Here is a 17019-nt window from a genome sequence, read left to right on the forward strand (position 1 = left end):
CCCAGGCTGCTTTGAAAGATAACCAGATGAAAGCTCCACTCTAGAGGTGGACAGAGCAGCAAGGGTGCTTTCCAGAGACTCTGAAAGGCTTTACCCACAAGCAGAGGGGGCTGCCCCTGCGTACATCAAATGCTAATGATCATTCTCAATACTTGCCCCAAAAGTGAGCTATAATAACACACTCTTTGCATTACTTATGCTAATCGATTTGTTGCCTGGATGGATCCTTGGCATGTAGGTTACCATTTCCTAAAGTACAATAAACAAGATGCTAATCCCCACCCTTCCCAGCCCCTGCTCCCAGCAAAGAAGTGTCTTCACAACTGTGGAACACAGATTTTTTGGAAATTACTATAAAAGCAAATTTTAATAGTTTTCCCTTAAGTTGATTTAATGATATGGTTCACTTTCCTCTGAAGTTCAAACTGTTGGAAAACAGCTACATTGTGATTCTTTTTTAGAAGAAACTGATCAACATATTTTTGACTATCCTCATTAATAGCTTCATCTTTCTACACAACAAGAACTTGAAGAGGAAGGTACCCCGAGGGATGTATTTTGCTAAAATAAGGCAAATGCTGAAAGAATTGGGAGACAGAAAATAATTCCAGAGACATCTTCATTTTTTCCCTATTGCCCAATACATGAAGAAATGTATATATAAATGACCTAATGATTTGCTTTGACTCCACGGCTTTAAGAAAGCACAGTCACTTTAGAATATTCATATACCTACAAGATAGCTACTTCCTAGAATGCTTAATCAAGAAATAGTCATAGTCTGCTTATTTTTCCAAAAATGGGAAAAGATATTACAAATCAATATAGTGAGTATATACTAGAGTTTTATGAATCATAATATTTTCCAGTTGTGAATTCACTTAGGGAAGTAAATTCTCAAAACTTCTAAAATTGCCAAAAACTCTCTGCTCGTCTCTGCAGGTCTTTTCTTCTGCTTAACTGAGCAGGGTAGCTACTTTGCTAATCACTAAAAGAAGGCATAACATACTCTATGGGAAGCATATCTAATGGACATCTATTGGCCTTGCTTCTTCCTCTATATCTGTAGTCATAATGATCTTTATCACTCTTCGACCTCATCTTCTCAGCAGTAGGTTATTGTAGTGTGAAATGTCTGCACACAATTAGTTCAATTGGTTTAATCCTGTTGCTAAGAAGGCCAAGGTCAAGGGTTTGATTCAACTGAATTTTTCTAGTCCTTAGCCATTCCTAACCCTGGTCAGTTAGCTTACACATGTGTCTTCTTAGTCCCAAGGAGAGTAAACCAGAAGGAGTAAATAGATGGATATATCAAAATCCACCACTTCTATTAGGATATGTTCATGAGTAAGTCTTACTCATGAAGAGTCCGTAACTCTTTTTTTTTTTTTTTTTTTCCTTATCATGATGAGCAGCACTTACACTGAGGAAAAATAACTTTTCCCTGGAATACATGCTGAGAGAAAAGGGAGAATTCAGAATACTCCAAAGAAGCGTTTATTTTATACGTCAGTATTTATCGGGTGCTTTGTGGTATAGCATAACCAGGCTCACTATCCAGGAGAGTATTTACAGGTCCAAGATAGTTGATAAATGATCAGAACTTAAAAAAATACAGCTGCTAGAATATTCAGTGTTTGTTCATTATTAGTAGACCTGACCATATTATGATGATCCTGAGTGAGCTAAACATACGCTTTCAGTAAAATGCCAAACAAAAGGGAACCCTGGCAATAAATGTTAAAATATATCTCCCTACTCATCATCGTTCACTGCAGAATCAGGTCATTTAAGGTAAAATATTAATAAAAGTGTTAGATACTTAAATTCAAATAAAATTACATGATTGTAAAAAAAAAAAAAAAAAAAAAAAGCCCATGGTTTTCACACTTCGGTTATTCAATTTGTCTAAATTACATAAGAAGCTTGGAGTAAACTTATTGTCTGTATTTTTTCTTAATTTGCTAAGCAGGCATCATACCTCTGGAGCCACCAAGTTTATGAATATGTATTCATTAATCTTTAGATATTTCATTTGAAAATGACTTCTCATTTCCTCGTGTTTGTCGCAGTTACTAATTCCATTTAAATTGGAATCGACCACCAGCATTGTTAATTAATTTCCCCTTAAGATGGTATTGGTTAGTAGACAGTAATGCTGAAATACACATGTTTTTTAAGCAAGTTGGACATTTCTTTTGAATTGCATTTTGAAATTTTCCTGTGACCCTTCGGCAAACATCACATTAAAACTATATTTGTCACTCACATATCCAGTTATAAATATGACCATGGTGTGACAGTCTTCCTGCATGCATAATACAGGCATGGAGATTTTGTTGCCTGGTGGTAAATATTTCCAAAACAAGATCTAGCCCAAAACTGTGCAAAGAGTTTGATTTAACAATTTAGTTTTTTTTTTCTTTTTACCACTAAGAGACTTGTTTCACACTATTAGGCAGTTTTCATCTGAATGCTTATCCCTTTAAGAAGGGAGGGGAAAAGTTATCTTTTGCAAATGGTGACTTGCTAAAGATGAGTAAATGCTTCTATGGCCTTCATTCCTCTCCCCAGTTTCTAATCCTTGAATTTTTTTCAAAGAAAGATAACTTTCTGATTGCCTTGCCCCTCCCGTGGAGCACTTCCCAGCTGCTTGCCTCTTTTTCTCTGTGCCCCCCAACCGCATGCACACACACACACATACACACACACACACGCACACACACGCACTCCCAAGGACATCTGCTCTTACTTGCCTGGTTGCCAAGACAAGATCCTTTCCAATAGCCTAGTCAGAAATTGGCAGTGAAGAGTCTCTCTCAGAAAGTTCAGGGTGAGACATTTCACTCAAAAGTTAGGTCAAAATGTACTTCAAGCTTTACAACCATTTGGGACCTTCACATTCTAAGATAAGTGTTAGGTTTGAGGGGTCCTAGGTCAAGCACACAGAAAGTAAACTTGTGGTGTCTTTTATGCACCATTGATGAGTCTCACTTGGCTGATTCCAAATTCTTAGAAATCCTTGCTAAATCTGAATTTGTTATACAACTCCTAAATTTCTACTGAGCTACTCAGTATGTTTATCACAAAATTGATGAGGTATGAAAATCTAATTTGTTATATAAAAATAAAAACTTTAGATATATGATATAAAGTATAAGACCAGAAGCAACAATTTAGTTCCACATATAAGGCTGACTCTGGCAGCACCATCGTATTTTGAGAGCAGAAATCATTAGAATGTGGAAGTGAGTCTTTCTAATATGTCCCAGAAAGGTAACACCTTATTAACTCAAATTGTAAAGGTAATATCTAAACTTTTTTGCCATAAAGTTCTTTTATTTCATATTCAAAGATAGCTGTCTTTATATAATAAAATATTTAATGCATAAGTAAAGAAAAAACATCTTTCTTTTAGATCCTATTAAGTAACTCTGTTGTTATTTTTGTTTTGACTTGTTGATATGTCAGCTTTTCTGTTTGAGACGATTGAAGGAATATTTAAAATATAATTTTTCTATTACAAATTAATCATTATCTCCTATAAGTGAAGTGCAGGAAAAACATATTTGAATATGGAGGTTCTGTTATAAGCATCAATTCATTGCTTGATCATTACACAGTGCATCAGTTGTTTATTATAGTATATAATAACCTTGTGTTATTCATCAGATTTATTATTTAATCTTATGTAAGTGGCAATACACTAAGATTTGTAAAATGACCAAAACTGGCACCTGATGGACTGTCTCCTTCTTGATTCTTGTTTGTTCATCTGAGGAAGTTATTTAGTATTGTAGGAAAAAATGCTAAATACTGATGATGAGATAAGCTCACAGGAACAACGTACGGTAGCTAGAGAATCTTGAAAAGACATCAATGCAATAGCAAGATAAATGCTGAGTTTGTCTTATTTGTACCTCACAGGAGCCTTTTAATACCCAATACAATATTATTTCACTTTTACCACAATTTTTAAATTTAGTTTAAAACACAAGTAGGAATCCCAATCCCTGATTTTTTTCCTTCTTTTTATTTAGTATGTATGTATGTATTTATGTATGTATGTATGTATTTATTTGGATAGTGTCTCACTCTGTGGCCCAAGCTAGAGTGCAGTGGCATGATCTCAGTTCACTGCAACCTCCACCTTCCAGTTCAAGTGATTCTCCTGCCTCAGCCTCCTGAATAGCTGGGAGTACAGGTGCATGCCACTATGCCCAGCTAATTTTTATATTTTTAGTAGAGACGGGGTTTCACCATGTTGGCCAGGCTGGTCTCAAACTACTGACCTCAGGTGATCCTCCCGCCTCAGCCTCACAAAGTGCTGGGATTACAGGAGTGTTTTTATTTCAGTCTAGGTTCTTCCTAAAATATCCATCTAGTTTCTAAAAATTGTTTTCCTCATCTTATATCTTTCAAATAAGGTGGTTTTACTACGACACTAAGTGTTTCTAATGAGTGTTTTTATGTTTTTTAAAGGTTTCCTTCAAACAACTGCGGATGAGTTTTGCTTTTACTATGCAAGAAAAGATGGTGGGTTGTGCTTTCCAGATTTTCCAAGAAAACAAGTCAGAGGACCAGCATCTAACTACTTGGACCAGATGGAAGAATATGACAAAGTGGAAGAGATCAGCAGGTTCATAAAGATAAATGCTCTTTAATCTTTAAAAAAACCCAACTGACAAATCTTGTGGTTTTGACAGTGAATCAACTGTCTGTGCTTATGTTCAGCAGCTATATCCTCCAGATGCTTTATTTTTTTCTTTGTGGTAGTTTGTTTCTCTAAAATTCTAACTTAAATGCTCTTAATACTTAGACTACTAATCTTATATTATGAGCTTGGCTTCTCTATGACTCATGTGAATTTTATGGGTATAGTTTTAAGCCTGAATTTTATGATTGTTGTTAGCCTATGGCACTGTGAAAATGTTCAGCTCAATTACTATTGGCAAATCAGATTTTTCTAAATAGATCTTAGAACTTTCTCTCTACATGCCTTCCATAAGGTTTATTTATTGTGAGTAAAACTGATTTTAAATATAGTCACTGAAAGATGAAACAATGAGATTATGACTTCTGAAAATATATACATGTTTTGATTCTCTTATTTTACTTTCTGATAGAAGGCTGCTCTGTTGTTTGCCATTGAAAGAATTTAAAAGAACCACTTAAAAGAATTATATTGTAACCCTTGGGTTAGCAGCACTTCATGGTTCTCAAAACCATGATTCCTAGAGGAAATAGAGTTTGAAAAGGATGCCAAGTGCATCCCTTATCTCCTTCATCTCAAGAAAAGCTTACTGGTTTTCTTTAATTTGTTTAGAAAGCACAAACACAACTGCTTCTGTATTCAGGAGGTTGTGAGTGGGCTGCGGCAGCCCGTTGGTGCCCTGCATAGTGGGGATGGCTCGCACCGTCTCTTCATTCTGGAAAAAGAAGGTTATGTGAAGATACTTACCCCTGAAGGAGAAATTTTCAAGGAGCCTTATTTGGACATTCACAAACTTGTTCAAAGTGGAATAAAGGTTGGCTTTTTAAATTTTATTTATTTTTGTGCTGGCTATGTTAATTTTATTTTAGTGTTACCTTCCTCACTGAAGGTATTTCTTTGTAATAAAAGAAAGAATCTTGCAGGAGAAAATAAGGCAACAACATAAGGAAACAATAATTACGGCACCTGAATTAGGACAGTGACATTAAATTTCTGTTATTTGTTGACTATTGTGCAATGCAATCAAATTGATATCTGACATGCTTTCCCTATGTAATTGACACATTTAAAGGAATCTTTGGCTTTATAAAGTATTTGTTTAAATATTGTTTAATGGGCATAGCACAGGATTGTACATGCATTTGCTAGTAGAAGCAAAGAGGTCTTTTGGCTGTTTTGGCAATTGCAAATCATTCTTTCACCATCTCTGTTTTTGAGTCTGTCTCATAAAAAATAATACTTATACTATGACTTCCTTGTACAATGTTTTTACAGGTAAGTCAAATATTTCTATAATTAGCCATCTATATAACATATATTGCCCTCTTTTTCACTTCTCTAATTTGAATTCTCATGTTAAATAACCTAGGTATGTAAACAAAATTATTGTCAAGTTTGTTTCACAAGAGTAACACGGTACATTAGCAGTACTAAACTATAAAGCAAATTATGACATTCTAAAATTAAGACACATGTAATAGCTCATGCCTATTTTAGAGTGAAACAAAGTAACAATATGATTTGGGAAGAACTGGTTATCCTTTTCATTTCTTAACTGAAAAAGAAAAAAACCTAAAGGAGGATTTATAGTCTTCTACTCACATAGAAATGAGCTCTTTCTTGCTTTGTTGTGCTGTGCTCAGTGGTAAGAAGACCCAAATCAGAAGAAACAAGTCAGGAAAAATACAGATATATTCCTGCTCTCTATTTCATTTTCTTATTGTGTGAGAGTTAAGATGACTCCAGTCTTCACTTTTTACCATTGTAAATAATGTTATTTATTATTCGTATACACTTTACTTAATCTGGTCATGGATGACTTCCTTAATATTCATTCACAGGAAGGGCATTACTGAGTTGAAGATTATAACCATAATACATACTGCCAATTAGCTTTAAAAATATTTTCAGATATTTGAGAATAATATTAATTACTTGAGAGAATATTAATATTAACAATAGTTTTCAAATGTGCTTTGAGTAAAAATGTTAGTATTAAAAAGATATGTATGATATGTAGATGTAAGGAGGGCTCAGAATACTGGAAAATGGTTTTATAACAAGAACTGATGTTCTTGTTTCTACTTCAATTTGACTGCCTTTTAAATCAGTGTTCCTTCAGCATCCCTATTTCAATTTATACCCTTCATAGGGATATCTGATGATTCATTAGAATATTCAGCTCTGACATGGAGATGTTTCATCATGCAATAAAATTGTACAAGCAAGGATATAACAGTGCCTTGGTTCTGAGTATGTGTGCTTGGCAGTCTTCTAGGAATTCTGCACAACTTGGCCAAATTTGCAAGAAAACTTGCAGAATTTGGACCTCTTTTTCCAGAAGAGCTCCCGAGTTTCTGGGGCCTAAAATATACTTCAAAATCTATTATTCTAGCGACTGATATGACATATTTTAAGGTGCAATATTTTAAATTCCTTTGGTGTTTTACCACTAGTTATGCCCACAAGATAGAAATATATCACATGGATATCAGAGTGTGTATAGTGAGTAATGAGATCACATCCTTCTTACTTCAAGCAGGTTATGCTGCAGGTGGCCTTTATCTCAGTGTCTATGGAACTCCCTGATTGGAAGAGTTAAACAAAGCCACTGTCAGTATGATGGGGCAAATACCATCACATTTATGAGTTGATCATAGCACTGATTTTGGTGGTTGCCCCTCAGATACTTGTAATGTAAAAGAGTTTTCACAGCTATTTTTGGCTTCTTTAATATATGAAAGTTATCATATATTTATGACAGGATTCTGTGTTTGTCAATAATCATTTTGCATAAGTAATGCTTATACTTTATGAATTTTCATAAATTATTATACATATCAACTCTTCTCTATTTTTTCAGTTTTAAAATCCTAAGAGAGGGCATAGCGCTGTTTAACAGACTGAAGTGTTAATTGCAATACTCAAATCACAGAATTGGTAATACATACTAAACCCAGCCTCCACATGTTTGAAATTGAGAATAATAAACACCACAGGGCAGAACCCCTTCACGATTACATTAATTGATGACCAAGAGGAATATGTTAAGTCAGACATAAGAAGGAATTTCTGATTATAAGAGTTTCTAAAATATATTGCTAGCTATAAAAAAAAAATCTGGCATTCCTTGTCTGCTAATGTAAATTAATTAGGAGTGATTTCTGTCACATGGTAAAGGCTGACCTTTTTGTGGCGAACAGTTGGACTTGCTTATCTCTTTAAACCTCTACCAACCCTGATTCTTACAACTGCTTGAGAGGGATGCCATCAGCCAAGAGCCAATCATAAGGGAACTTGGACCCTAAATGGGTCCTGACTGAAGCTAAAAAGATGATGTCTTGTTTTTAAACACCAAGATCGTGCTGTGTAAATTGTAGGAGATTGTAGTACCCTGGGGGCTAAACTGTCTATAATTCACAAAGAAAAAGTTAATCTGCAAAAAATGCAAAGCACAAGATAAAGAATTAACTTCTTTTTGTTATAGAAAAAAAAGTTGTAGCATTGAGATTAAAGACTAAGTCAGGAATATGTTTTTAAAATATGTAGTGATTCGATAGGTCTTTGATGATAGTGTAGTCTACAAGCCAATCACTAATACTGGCACTGTGAAGAATGGGCCACGTGTCAAACTGATGAACAAACTTTAAAACTTTCATTGTGTGTGTGGCTGTGTGTGTGCATGTGCACATGCAGCATTGTTATTCTGTTGTTATCATTTTATTCCAAAGGGCAAAAATTACAAAAATTTTACTATCTCCCGAAAGAAACACTTCTTTAAGATACTGGGTGATTTGAAATCTTTAAATTGAGCTTATATCTGAGCTCTGAAATCAGAGCTTCTGGCAAGTACTACAACCAGCTTTGTCTGTGTAAAGTCCTTGGCAGTGATAGACTAATGGCTCTCAAGAATGGCTTCACAGTATGATCACCCAGGAGCTTTCAAAAATTCTTATAGCCAAACTGGGTGCGCTGTCTCATGCCAACACTTTGGGAGGCCAAGGCAGGAGGATTACTTGAGGTCAGAAGTTCCAGACCAACCTGGCCAATATGGTGAAACCACGTCTTTAATAAAATTACAAAAAAAAAAAAAAATAGCCGGGCATGGTGGCATGTGCCTGTAGTCCCAGCTACTCCAGAGGCTGAGGCAGGAGAATCACTTGAACCTGGGAGGTGGAGGTTGCAGTGAGCCAAGATCATTCCACTGCACTCTAGCCTGGGCAATGGAGCGAGACTCCATTTCAAAAAAAAAAAAAAAAAGAAAAAAAACAACTTCTTGTACCCCAAAATAGTCAGAATATCTGGGGTTGGCACCCAAGCATCAATATGTTTTTAAAGCTTTCCCAGGTAATCTCGACATGTAGCCAATTTGAAAACCACTGATAGAGACTGAGCCAAACTTCTGGGTCAGTTACACATTGAATGAGACATATTTTCTCTGCCAAGCCTACACCCAAGTCCTATTCCTGACTTAACAACTAAGAGCAGGTGGTTGGACACCAGTTGTCATTTGCCCTGTACCTTTTCTCATTTACTTAGTTTATATATATATCTTATCCAATTTGAGTGAGGAATTGGGTTGATTCTGGCAGCATGTAAGATGCTTGATATAAAGGATACGAAATATCATTTGAAAAAAAAAATGGTATTTAAAAATCTCAAGTTAATTCTAACTGGGAAATGGCTTTACCCATTAATCTTTTTCTGTTTTTATTCCATTTTGGAATCTGGTGCTCAGCTAGTTGGTGAAATTGCTATTATTCTTGTTCTTAAAACATGTGGATTGTGATTATATATATAAACCCTTGTTAAAAGCGACAAGGCCACCAGAAGATACTCTAGTGTAATTTCACCAAAGCGGCCCTGGCTGCCAAGAATGGGAGAGTCAGCCTTAGCCTTGCATATGTGTTAAAGGAAGGACATGCCCGCACCTGTCACTTGACAGGGTGGCCCCTCAAGGAAACTAGCAAACACCATTCTCTGCCACTTAGTTCTTGCGAGTGGTCAGAGGACAAAGAGGTTCACACCCTCAGCAGCCCTCGGCTGGCAGCACACAGCAGACACAGCTGAAAGGCTTGTCTATCATTGGAACAAGTGTCACTGGACTCCTGTCCCTCTCTATCTACTTGGATCCTCATTTCAAAAGATGCTTTTAGAAGCAGTCCTTTTACCAGGGGAGGAGAGGACATGAGGCTGAAAGCTGCTAATTGTCCGGGTGACTGAGCCAATTGAGGTGGAGCTCTTGAGAGACAGCAGTCCCGGTGCCCGGGAGTCACAGGAGCATGTGGAGGAGGATGCAGGGTCCACCAGGGCAAGCCCTGATGGGGCAGCCTCTGGTTTCACAGGCTTGTAAATCACAAGCATAATAATGAGTACCAAAAATTTAGTGAAATCTAAGTCCTCATCAACCATGGAGGCTGATGTTCCATTTCTCTGAACTTTGTCAAACCTAAATTTTTACATTTTTTTCTTTGACTTGCAACCGTAAGGTAACCCATGAAACATTTGTGTGTTTTTGCTTGAGTGAAATGAGTCAAAGCAGATTGAGAAGCAATTTATTTTTCAAAAGTAGTATTGGTAACACAGCATGCATACACATTATACACACATACACATATGGTGATTATTAGATCATGTAACAAATGCTTCCCCAGAAAAACTGCTGAGAACTCTGCTTTTAAGTACGCGTTAGATTAGAATAAAGCCCGTGTTAATAGAAAGAAAGCAACAGATTATATTTGTTAAACATTATAGTAGAACAATCACCATTGTGGCACATTTTTGTATACTGAATGACATTTTTGAACTTTTTGACTTAATCAGATTACTGGTCAGAAGTCATTACGCCTCATCTAAAAGAGAGTTGCTATAGTGGTGGAAATAAACAATAAATAAACTCAGTCAAAAAGTGGTAGAAATTGTCTTCCCCAAAATAAAAATTTTTAGGCAACTTCTTTTTTTTATAGTTTAAAATTCTGGTTACAAACCATTTATGTCATGTAAAAATATAAACAAAATGCAAATTACAAATAAAGATGTCTTTATTTGGTTTTTTTGTATGTGTTTGTTTATTTTTTGGGACAGAGTCTTGCTCTGTTGCCCAGGCTGGAGTACAGTGGTGTGATCTCGGCTCACTGTAACCTCCTAGGTTCAAGAGATTCTCCTGCCTCAGCCTTCTGAGTAGCTGGGATTACAGGCATGTGCCACCATGCCTGACTAATTTTTGTATTTTTAGTAGAGACGGGGTTTCCTCATGTTGCCCAGGCTGGTCTTGAACTCCCAGACTCAAGTGATGCACCTGCCTTGGCCTCCCAAAATGCTAGGATTCCACCACGCTTGGCCTCTTGTAATAAAGTTTTTGACTGCAGTTTTTTCTAATATCAAGGTAGTAATAACATGGCTTTGAATCCAACTATTTTTATTTTATTAAGTGTTGCTGATCCTTTATATCACAATGCTCTGTACTCTGTGAAAAATGTCATTTTCAATTTTTAATGTAAGTTTAATCTCATTTTAAATGTATAAATGCCCACAAAGAAAAATTATTTTTCATAAAGCCAAAAGTCCCTTAATAATGTGAAATAACCTCAGTGTAATTTTCCATTTGGTTGAGTTAGTTTTTGCTCCTGGTATTCTTTCATTTTTTTTGAAATTGCTATTCTATTGATAAAACCTATTAACAAGTGTAACTGAGCATTTATGTGGTTATGCCAGTTTAAGGTAGTTTAATCTATATGTTACTTTCCGCCATATGTTTTACTGAAGCAGAAACTAGCGTGGCAGATGCAACGTTTCTCCAGTTGAGTAAAGAAAGTCCTGCCTTCTCTTAAATTTTAGGTTCCGTCAGTTACAGCAGAGGTGAGGAAAGTTTTTACATTAATATCTTTATATTTACCTAAGATTTGAAGGGCAAAGGAAATAGAAGCTATAAATCTGAGAAATCTCATGGTAATCACTTAAAACAAGTGAAAAACCAAGAAATCTGGACCCTAGAAAAAGTTTGCCATCTTTTTTTTTTTTTTTTTTTTTTTTTTTATTGAGACAGAGTCTCGCTCTGTCGCCCAGGCTGGAGTGCGCGATCTCGGCTCACTGCAAGCTCCGCCCCCCGGGTTCACGCCATTCTCCTGCCTCAGCCTCCCGAGTAGCTGGGACTACAGGGGCCCGCCACCACGCCCGGCTAATGTTTTGTATTTTTAGTAGAGACGGGGTTTCACTGTGTTAGCCAGGATGGTCTCGATCTCCTGACCTCGTGATCCGCCCGCCTTGGCGTCCCAAAATGCTGGGATTACAGGCGTGAGCCACCGCGCCCGGCCAAGTTTGCCACTTTAAAGGGCGTCTCTCTAAGTGAGATGTCTACCATCTTCTAGAGACCATCTCTGACTAGAAAAAATAAGAAAATCTATTGGTGATATCAGTTATCATTGTTTTCCAGTGGCTGTATTACCTCATAAAAAGAAAATATCAAACTTCACAAAACTATCTCTAAATGGCATAGAATTCCCTTTGGTACAGAATTCCCTTTTAAAAATAATTGATTGTTTCCTGATACTACAGTAGTGTGTGTGTGCGTGTGTGTGTGTGTGTGTGTGTGTGTGTGTGATGAGAACACTTAAGAAATCTATTCTCTTAGCAAATTTCAAGTATACAATAAAGTTTAATACTGTAATCTTCAAGCAAGCCATGATGTAAGCAGAAACTCTCTTCTTCTTTCTTATTAATCATAACCACCACTTTTTAAGCCCTTACTTTCACAGTCATTACATAGATCACTTCTGGAATCCCTGTCAGGTAGGTGTTAATATCCCTTTTCATAGATGAAGGGACTGAGGCCCAGATGTTAAGGAAACTGCCCCGATACCACAGCTAGCAAGTACCACAGACAGATTTTAAATGCAGTTTGTCTGACACTGTGCTCTCAACCAGAATGCTATGCTGCTGAATGCTGCTATATTCCTCTGATGAGTGGCACTGCATGAGAGGAGAGACTGCAGAGCATGTTAAGTAAACAAGATTGGTGATGGTTGGTGTCAGCATACTCAATGAGGACGCTGAGAGCCCAGCATCCAGAGTCACAGATAGACACCTGGGTTCTGACCACTGTTCCTACCAAGCCTTACTGGTTGTTTGGCCTTGGACCAGTTGTTTAGCCTCTCTAGGCTCACTTTCTTCATCTGTTAAATAGAGACAATAAAAGGTCACACCTAATATTTTGCATGCACAATCACACATAAATGTGAAGTGCTTTGTAAGCTGTTAACCATCATCTATTATACTAACATAAAAAGGAGGGGAGGAAGGAAACTATGCATGACTCACAAGCTCCAGTGACCACTGCTAGCAATACACCCTGGGGTTGAAACAGTCCCTCCTAAAGAGAATTGTGGTGGCTCACTTCCAATCCTAGCATTTTGGGAGGCTGAGGCAGGAAAATCGCTTAAGGCCAGGAGTTCAAGACCAGCCTTGTCAACGTAGCAACACCCCATCTCTACCAAAAACTTAAGCATTAGCCCGGTGTGATGGTACACACCTATAGTCTCAGCTACTGGGGAGGCTCAGGCGAGAGGATCCCTTTGAGCCCAGGAGTTCAAGGTCACAGTGAGCTATGATTTTGCCACCACACTCCAGCCTGGGTGACAGAGTCAGACCTCATCTCAAAAAAAATAAAAATAAATAAATAATAAATAAAATAAAATGTGTCTGAATAACTTATGGAAAACTCATGATAGTGTTAGCATTCGCACCAAAATAATATGGCAATCCCATGGAAACAAAGTTATTGATGCATGTGGAGTGGCTTTCTTTACCTCAGAAAGATAAACCTAGGATATATTTTTTATTTAAATGTGTTACTAGAGAAAAACAACATCTTTTGACAGCATCAACTTTTGACATTAATTATAGGGTATTGCTGCCCACCTCACTCTGCAGAGCCCCCAGCTCTGGAGTTTCTCGAAGCACGTGACTAACGATGACTAAGCACAAAGCAGCCAACCCCTAAGAACTACAGCAACCTTTCAGCAGCATTTCCTTGCTTTCATAGTAGTTTTTCTCAACCTGGATATTATAGTAACGTCGGTCTTTTTTGTGTTTATTTTGGAACACGGTTTGTGTCAATCTGCCACAGAGTTAATAAATTGTAGGATTTGCAAAGGAAATATACTGGGACTGAAAAGTAAGAAGGCACATATTTTTGCCCACTAGCAACTATGGCTCACAGCACAGATTTAGAATGTCGGTTGGGAGGGAGGCAATTGGGTAAAGCTGCTATGAAATTAATATGTAATGGATATTACAGAGAGTATATTTCTCAAGAAATTAATATTATTATTATTATTTTGAAAAGCAGATCAGGCCAGGCATGGTTGCTCACACCTATAATCCCAGCAATTTGGGAGGCCAAGCCAGGAGGACCATTTGAGGTCAGGAGTTCAAGACCAGCCTGGCTGACATGGTGAAACCCTGCCTCTATTAAAAATATAAAAATTAGCCGGGCGTGGTGGTAGGTGCCCATAATCCCAGCTACTTGCGAGGCTGAGGCAGGAGAATCACTTGAACCCTGGAAGCAGAGGTTGCAGTGAGCTGAGATCATGCCACGCCACTGCACTCGAGCCTGGGTGACAGAGTCAGATTCCATCTCAAAAAATAAAAAGCAGATCAGTAAAACGTGCCATGAAATCAGAGAAGAGAGAAGTTTAAAAGATTTTAAAGTTAAATAACAGCAACAGTAGATGGTAGACATTATCAGTGAAATGTGCTGAAGATCAGGTGCAAGAACATGTAAGTGGAGCCGCTCATAGTGGCTCATGCCTGTAATCCCACCACTTTGGGAGGCCTAGGCCGGCAGATCATGAAGTCAAGAGATCAAGACCATCCTGGCCAATATGGTGAAACCCCGTCTCTACTAAAAATACAAAAATTAGCTGGGTGTGGGGGTGCACACCTGTAGTCCCACCTACTCAGGAGGCTGAGGTAGGAGAATCACTTGAACCTGGGAGGCAGAGGGTGCAGTGAGCTGAAATCATGCCACTGCACTCCAACCTGGTGACAGAGCAAGAGTCCATCTCAAAAAAAAAAAAAAAAAAGAATATATAATTTAAAAAGCCCCAACTACCTATCTCTCAAACCTCAGGCTACAATAGACCCTCCTTCTATCACCTTGATTCAATATTTTATATAAAGTCTAAATATCTAAGCAAATTTGCTCTTTGGTTTGTGTCTACCTTTCTATGACCAACTTTGGAAGTTTGTTTATGTAGCATAAGGCTTTTAACAGACTTCTTTCATCTTTGCACTTTTATAAGTATATACATAAATTTATTTTATATAGTATATAATATTTATATGCAATAAGTATGTACAACAAATATGTTGTCAATTTCTACAATACATTTTAAGGTATTTGTTGATAGTAGTCATCAACTGATATTTAATTTTAAAGTCTATAATTATGTTGAACTATTACAAATCAAAGTGCCCAGAACTGAGGACATAATCCAAAGTGTTTTAAAAACTAGATCATTGTCTAGAAATTAAAATTATCTTTGTACCTTTCAGTCAAATATGTTTTGAAAAATAAGATGCTATTTATCAAGACCATTTTATAATGTGTTATCATGAGAAAAGCTTTTTCTAAATCACGTAAGTTTCTATCCAGCATGACCTTGTGGTTCCAGCTGACAATCCATACAGTCAAAGTTGCACTCAGGAATTACCATCAGAAGGGAGGTCAAATTGGAATCCTTTATCTAAAGAATTTACATTTTACTCTATCTATATATGTCATATACACCTTAAAGTTCATCTATTCACTCACTTAAAATATTATGCAATTCCTCAGTCCTCAACTTCAACTTACAGAAAATCTATTAAAAATATCAACTAGTTTAAGATAAAATATGTGCTAATTACTCTATCATACCTCTAGGTAGCAGGATAACAAAAAAAAAAAGAGAATGTCAATGAATATGATCTAAACTAATTCCATCATTGCTAGCAGTTGAAATAATTTAATCTAATTATAGAACTAAATCCAGTAAACTGAAGCTTAACACAAAAATAAAGCATTATTTAAAAATATCTTACAGTTTTATATATGGCCACAAAAATTCTTGTGGAAAGAGTGTTTCTTTTAAACACGCAAATATTGAATAATGTGACTTTCTCTTTAAGAATAGCTAAATTGGCCAGGTGTGGTGGCTCACACCTGTAATCCCAGCACTTTGGGAGGCCAAGCAGGTCAAGAGATTGAGACCATCCTGGCCAACATAGTGAAACCCTATCTCTACTAAAAATAATAATAATAATACAAAAATTAGCTGGGTATTGTGATACGCACCTATAGTCCCAGCTACTCGGGAGGCTGAGGCAGGAGAATCGCTTGAACCCAGGAGGCGGAGGTTGCAGTGAGCCGAGATCACGCCACAGCACTCCAGCCTGGTGACAGAGTGAGACTCCATCTCAAAAAAAAAAAAAAAATCCCCTGCATTGACTTGCACCTGTAATCCCAGCACTTTGGGAGGCTGAGGCCGGTGGATCACCTGAAGTAAGGAGTGCTGTAATCCCAGCTACTCGGGAGGCTGAGGCAGTAGAATTGTTTGAATCCGGGAGATGGAGGTTGCAATGAGTCGAGATCATGCCACTGCACTCCAGCCTGGGTGACTGAAGAGACTGTGTCTTTTAAAAAAAAAAAAAAAGCTAAATTATTTACTTTTAGGTTGGTGCAAGAGTAATTATGATTTCTGCCACACTATTTGGTCCTGATAAGCTGTTTCTAAACCACCCTCTTATTCTAACCTGACTTTGATCCAAACAGATCACAAACTTTCATAAAATGGCATCTGTCCTCAGGCTTTTCTAGATAGGGAAACATGACTGATAAGAAACCTTAGCCCACAGTTTCAAAGTGTTCAGAAGAATTCCTTTAAGAAAAAAATGAATTGTGTGTGTGAGTGAAAAAATGCTTGATTGTGGTGGGGGGAGGGGAAAGTGCTAGTCTTAAGAGGATAGAAATAACGAAATTTAATTCCCATTAGATTCTTAGGCTTTCTAGGAAAGACGTGGTGATGAGGCTCCCGTAACCGCAAATATCTTTCTGGATGGCTGTGAACACATATGTTCAGGAAAAGTGAAACAAAACTTGAACCAACATCCCTCCACACACAGGTCACCAAACATCTGTCATAAGTTATCAATTACTACTCTAGACTGGACTCAAGCCTGTGACCCGAGGTTGAAAAAGTCCCATAGTTCATTCTCTTACCCTGTCCGTGATTTTTCTATGTATCACCTTTAAAGCTTCTGTTTAA

General features: G+C 37.2%; 1 protein-coding gene and 1 long non-coding RNA gene across 4 annotated transcripts in view; one reads left to right on the plus strand and one right to left on the minus strand.

Moving 5' to 3' along the window:
• Nucleotides 1–17019, minus strand: part of LOC123573634 (uncharacterized) — a 65011-nt gene that overhangs the window by 11460 nt on the left and 36532 nt on the right. The gene's annotated exons all lie outside the window — the stretch shown is intronic.
• HHIP (hedgehog interacting protein) overlaps nucleotides 1–17019 on the plus strand; it is a 97794-nt gene that overhangs the window by 8208 nt on the left and 72567 nt on the right. For all 3 annotated transcript variants that reach the window (XM_005555999.5, XM_005555998.5, XM_005555997.5), the window contains exons 3-4: nucleotides 4483–4639; nucleotides 5327–5528. In XM_005555999.5, coding sequence (XP_005556056.1) covers nucleotides 4483–4639; nucleotides 5327–5528 — 359 coding nt within the window. The remainder of the gene's footprint in view (nucleotides 1–4482; nucleotides 4640–5326; nucleotides 5529–17019) is intronic.

Source organism: Macaca fascicularis, chromosome 5 (assembly GCF_037993035.2).
Source record: "Macaca fascicularis isolate 582-1 chromosome 5, T2T-MFA8v1.1".
Lineage (NCBI taxonomy): Eukaryota > Metazoa > Chordata > Mammalia > Primates > Cercopithecidae > Macaca > Macaca fascicularis.